This window comes from Notothenia coriiceps, unplaced genomic scaffold (genome assembly GCF_000735185.1).
Source record: "Notothenia coriiceps isolate Sejong01 unplaced genomic scaffold, NC01 NC01_scaffold00006855, whole genome shotgun sequence".
Taxonomy (NCBI): Eukaryota; Metazoa; Chordata; class Actinopteri; order Perciformes; family Nototheniidae; genus Notothenia; species Notothenia coriiceps.
This window is the reverse complement of record NW_011339556.1, coordinates 24743-29963: the sequence shown is the minus strand read 5'-3', so window position 1 is coordinate 29963 and position 5221 is coordinate 24743. Positions and strand designations below refer to the sequence as shown.

The window sequence follows — 5221 nt, the reverse complement described above, 5'->3', positions numbered from 1 at the left end:
TGAGGAGCATTAAGTCTTCAGTGTGAAATTGTTTTTTAAAGTGATCTCTAGCTTTCAAACAATACATTTCACCTTCCATCCACACACACACACTTTTTAACCAGTAATATCCAATTGCCTCAAATGTAACACAGTACAGTTTGTGGTCTCTTTTTGTTTTCAAAGTTTGTCCTCGATGGCCACTGAGCTTGAGCCAATTAAATCAAAGAATAAACAAAGACTCTGCATCAAACAGGCTCCTGATTGGCTTCCTGTTGCAACTCAAAATATCTACATGTCTGCTGTTGTTATGTCCACAGTCTTGTTATTACATCTACCAAAATATGTTTAAAATGTCAGACAAACTCAACCTAACTACCAAAACATAAAATGTGAAATAAAACAACGGCCTGGAAATATGTATGTTTGAAAGACACAGATCATACATTTGTCAATTTTAGTCTAAAGTATATATTAAAAAGAATTCACGGGAAAAAGAGATTCATATATTTTTCTATTGTGCATTTCAGGTGTTCCAGTGTGTGAGTGAGTGTGTGTGTGTGTGTGTGTGTGTGTGTGTGTGTGTGTGTGTGTGTGACACTTACATGTGGACATGTGGAGGTTGGAAGCGGCTCTGGTTGATGTTGTAGTGTGTGAAGGCCTGTGTGGGGTTGGAGCTGTACTCGTCCACCGTGATGGTCACTTTGCCATGAGCCATCCTTCCGCCGTTTGGACATGAGACGCCGTTCGTTCACCGGGATTCAGCAGCGAGCCATGCAGCAGTCATCCTTCAGGGCCGCTCAAAAAGCCCAGGAAGTGTCCCAGCAGCGACCCAGCCGACCGACTCGACCAGGACACACTGCAGTCTGCACGGACAGGAGAAAAGAGACACACACACACACATCAGCTGCTTTAAAAACAATCACCTACATCTGATTGGCAGGTCTTTCACATAAGAAGAAACTGAAAACCTATAGGATTTAAATGATACACGTTTGTACTGTTCAGAAAATGAAACGTATGATCACACTCAATACTCCATGATGCAAGTACAGTTCTCTTGTTTGGTTTCAGAGGGCACAAAAAGATTTTTTTTGCTGTGTCACTTTTTGAATTTGAAAAAAACCATAATTCCTAAAACTGTTTATCAAAGCATTCCCCACAGAATCCAAATTACAAAAACTGCAGCGAGACAACTCAAATATAAAACTTAGATTTATTCTACCTTTCCAAACAATTTTGATTTCTAGTATTTCCAAAACTAAACACTGGACGGTTTAGGCATCAATTTACAATCTGGAAGGCAGGTTTTTAATTACCGCTCCGGCTCTGCTGATCATAAGCAAGCTGGTTTTAATGCAAACTAATATATTCACATGTAAAAATCACTGCAGGCATGGCCTCTAAGGTTTTAGCCTGTTGAAATTAAACCAAGCACAAAATGGTTGCAAGTATAAATCTCTGCTGGTGATCAAATATTAAGCAAAGACTTAAATAAAACAAGAGGTTGTTTACAATGCATGCACAAAACAGATTTAACATTACCCCAAAACATGCAAAAATACATTTCTGCTTTTCCCCCCAGGCCTGAAGTAACGACAGTCTACCTGGCAGCTGAAATGCTCTAGTGTGTGCTTAACCATACAATAAAGCACACTTTCACAGCTTAAATTATTTAAGGAAAAGCCTCTAAAAGAAACTGCACAACAAGTGTGGTGTTTGCATGTTCAGAGCTCACTCACCGGGCTTCGCTGTGTCTCCTGCAACCCTGAGCTTCCCTCCTGCCTGACCTCCCTGACTGACAGTAAAGTGGCCACTGTGGGCTTGACAGGCTTTTTATACCAGACCTCCCGATGCAGCCCGAAAGAGAAAAAAAATTGCCCTCAATTCAAAAACGTATCTTTTTGAGATGTAATCAGCAGCTCCGCAGTTCATTTGACGGTCATTAAATCCTCTGATGCAGTGGCGAGTAAACTAATACAAAAGGCTGTGACCTCCAGTTGTTGAATTATATTAAAGCAATCAAAACCCCAATTAAAATTTTAAAAATCCTTTTTTCACGAAAGTACTGATTTATGTTTTCTGGGTCAGCTAGAATTTCTTTGATATGTATATATATATGCCAACAAAAAGGAGGCTAAACTCAAATCTTGCAAATAAAACATCTTTACATCGCAAAGTTAAAATGATATTTCCTATCAATTTGATCGTTGCTGCTGCATAAGAAATTGATCTCCACTGATCTTCTTGGGCCTTCAAAAATCACTTTAATTAAAATATACCTTGCACACACTTCACCTCAGTAATAATTTTTACCAATGCAAAATACAAAAGTACTACTGCTTCTTGGGAAATGTGCTCTTTTTTTGCAAGTGCAGGCCGATTTGAGCAGCATGCTTCACGGTCTCCTCTCCGAGTGCAGTCGGTGTGTGTGTGTGTGTGTGTGTGTGTGTGTGTGTGTGTGTGTGTGTGTTAAACTCGCCTGTCTGTCTCTACCTTGTGGCTACAGTAGCAGCAACTAGCTCCGTAGCATAGCCTGCTAAACCTGCCCTGGCAGTGGATATTTTTTATTATGCAGACTGTAGCTTCGCACTGAGCTGCTTTGCTATAACGGCGGTGCGCACACACATTGTCAGTCCTGTCTTTGAACATACAGAGCCCCCCCCTTCAACGCACATCATATAACTTCACCAGTATAAATCACTCCGAGAAGCAGAGAGAGGGTAAAAGGCGAATAAATTGACCCTTTCTGATACCATACGTATACACAACGTGTGCTATGCGCCTCTTGCAGAAATGCACACAAAAAGAAATGAGGTCCGTGCAATCCTGAACTCTGCTCCCGGGATAATAAAAGCACCCAAAGGTGGTCAGTGTCACGGCACCGCCACGCTAACCTCTTGCTCGTCCTCGTAAATGACAAGCCACCTTTTAACCGACGGCTTTGTGTCAGGAATTTCTTTTTTTCTCCTCGTCTCTCTCTCTTCCCCTTTCCCTCCCTCTTCGGTTCTCAAAGCAAAGCGGAAAGGTTGCTCTACCTTCGTGTGGGTTATTTGTGCGGGTTTTATCTGGCCGGAGAAAGAGTGTCGGGTCGGGGTCGCCCTCTACGCGGCGGCGGCGGAGGGACGCGGGTCCATGCGGCAGCGGCAGGAGAGCGGGGAGGCTGTGAGCTGCCGTCTGGGGGTTGCGGCAGTCTGGGCGGATAGGGCAGAACCTTCGACCCGGCGAGACCTCGGCTGGCTCCTGTGGAAAGAAACCAGACAAGAGAGCGAAGGGGAGAGAGGAGGAGAGACACTGACAGACAGCGGAGAGAGAGAAGTGTGACGGAGGGGGAGTGCAGTGAGTCGGAGCTGCCACTGGGGTCAGAGAGCATAGAGAGCAGGAGCGAGCACAACCCCCCGCCACCTCCCGTGCGCGCGCCCTCACAGGCGGGGACACGCGCGGCGAGGCTCGAGAGTGAGGGGGGCGGAGGAAGAGAGCGCTCGCGCACTCCCGCTCTGACTCTGTGCTGCATTCACTTGCCGCCGGAAATTGCAACTGTATGCCGAGATCCACTTGACACACAGCAGCGCAATACAGTCTCTGGGTAAATAAAGCAAAATGCTTATTTATTCACATTTTTCCAATCTTATAATTGCATATACAGGCTTAACGAGGCAGAGTGGTCATCTAGTATTCAGAAGGTTTCTGTTTCTCCGGATAATACCAAAGTGTTCTTAAGCAGACACTGAAAGTCTAACCTCACCTGGTGGCAGCCTATGCCATCAGTATGTATGAATGAGGATGTATAAACTATAACTAATAAGTCATTTGGTTTATAATTAGTTATTTAATGTATTTTTGAAGGAGACTCCAAGTTACTCAGAATTCATGTATGGTAATAAGGCAAACATGATTATGTAGGCCTACAATTTAGTTGACATATTTTCTCTTTTATTAAATGTAAAGTTTGACTTACTAATTCATAACTTATAAGGTATAGCCTTTATAAAAAGGTGCCAAAAAACTTAACATCTTCAACTAGCCTGACTGTGTTTGGATAAATGTTGAGTTCTCAAACGTGGTGAAAATCCTTTTAACATCCACCAGTGTGATTACTTTTATCATGCTGTGTAGACGATGAGAACAGAAACATTCAACCAGGCTCCTTTATCAGCTGTTTACCCTCAGTGTCTTATGTTGCCCTGTAGAAAGGTTTTAGTGGTAGTTTTACTTCAGGCTGTGAGAGATCATGATATGACATATTATGAAGGTTATTGATTTCCCCCAATGAAATCTTATGCAGTATTCAATATTGTGGTTGCAGCACCTTGAACTCAGCATACAATGTCTCATTTGTAAAACCAGCACATGCTGAAACAAATAGATTTTTTTGGTCATGATGGACACTGACGGTGAAATCTTGATAAATTAGAGGGATTTTAAATTGGGCTTATTGAAATAATCGGTGCATCTGAACAATGCAGACTTGAGCTCACAGTATACTTGACTGTCAACTAATACACAAATTCCCATACTGAAATATGGTACATTAATTCAGAGCAAATGTTGACTTGGAATAATTCAACACTTCAGATCATCACATATGGGAAAACGATGCCAGAATGTAGACAGTGTTGTAAAATCTATGATTAGAACAAGGCCCCTTTGGGTTCACAAGTAAACAATGCTAATGAGTACCTGTGGGAGTCCTCCACACAACCTCAAATGGGAAAGCACAGTTTCAAAACAGGGAAAACTTCAACTTGGATGACTGAATGTAAAAACGGCATTCTGATCATCAGGGTTAATCTACCTGACTATCAATTCACTAACTAAAAATGAAGTGTGGATATTTTGTCTCACAAGTTTTGAAATGTACCGTACTGTACTGCTCCTAGTACTAGACTCCTGGTACTAGGATGCAAAGCAGAGAACAAATGTCACTGTGTGTGCTGTGTGCTCTGCATGTGTGACCATTAAAGAGGGTTTCATCCCACCCAATTATATTATATTCTATTTGCTGCAATGAACAAACCTTAAGAGTCTTTTTCTTTACATTAATTCCAAGCCTCCTAAAAAAAGTAAAATGGGAGCAACCAAAGTTTTTAAAAAGGGCAAATCCACTTATCCAGACTTCATGAAGAAGCAGTTGTTTGACATCATACAACAAGGGAAGTGAATTTATGCACAATGTAAAGTATACTTTTCAGTATATCTGCTTTTCAATTGAAGTCAATACCTTTCGGCCTCGGCCTTCCCT

At 42.1% G+C, this 5221-nt stretch overlaps 1 protein-coding gene across 2 annotated transcripts in view; it reads right to left on the bottom strand.

Moving 5' to 3' along the window:
* Window positions 1–3412, bottom strand: part of LOC104943802 (metallophosphoesterase MPPED2) — a 27292-nt gene extending 23880 nt beyond the window's left edge. The window contains exons 1-2 of one of the 2 annotated variants that reach the window (XM_010769266.1): window positions 3018–3412; window positions 585–845 (exon numbers count right to left, since the gene is read on the bottom strand). In XM_010769266.1, the coding sequence (XP_010767568.1) occupies window positions 585–697 (113 nt within the window). In that variant the 5' untranslated portion in view covers window positions 698–845; window positions 3018–3412. Of the gene's footprint in view, window positions 1–584; window positions 846–1721; window positions 1822–3017 lie in introns of those variants that run through there. The other variant, XM_010769267.1, reaches the window with a different exon arrangement.
* Window positions 3413–5221: the final 1809 nt, after the last annotated feature.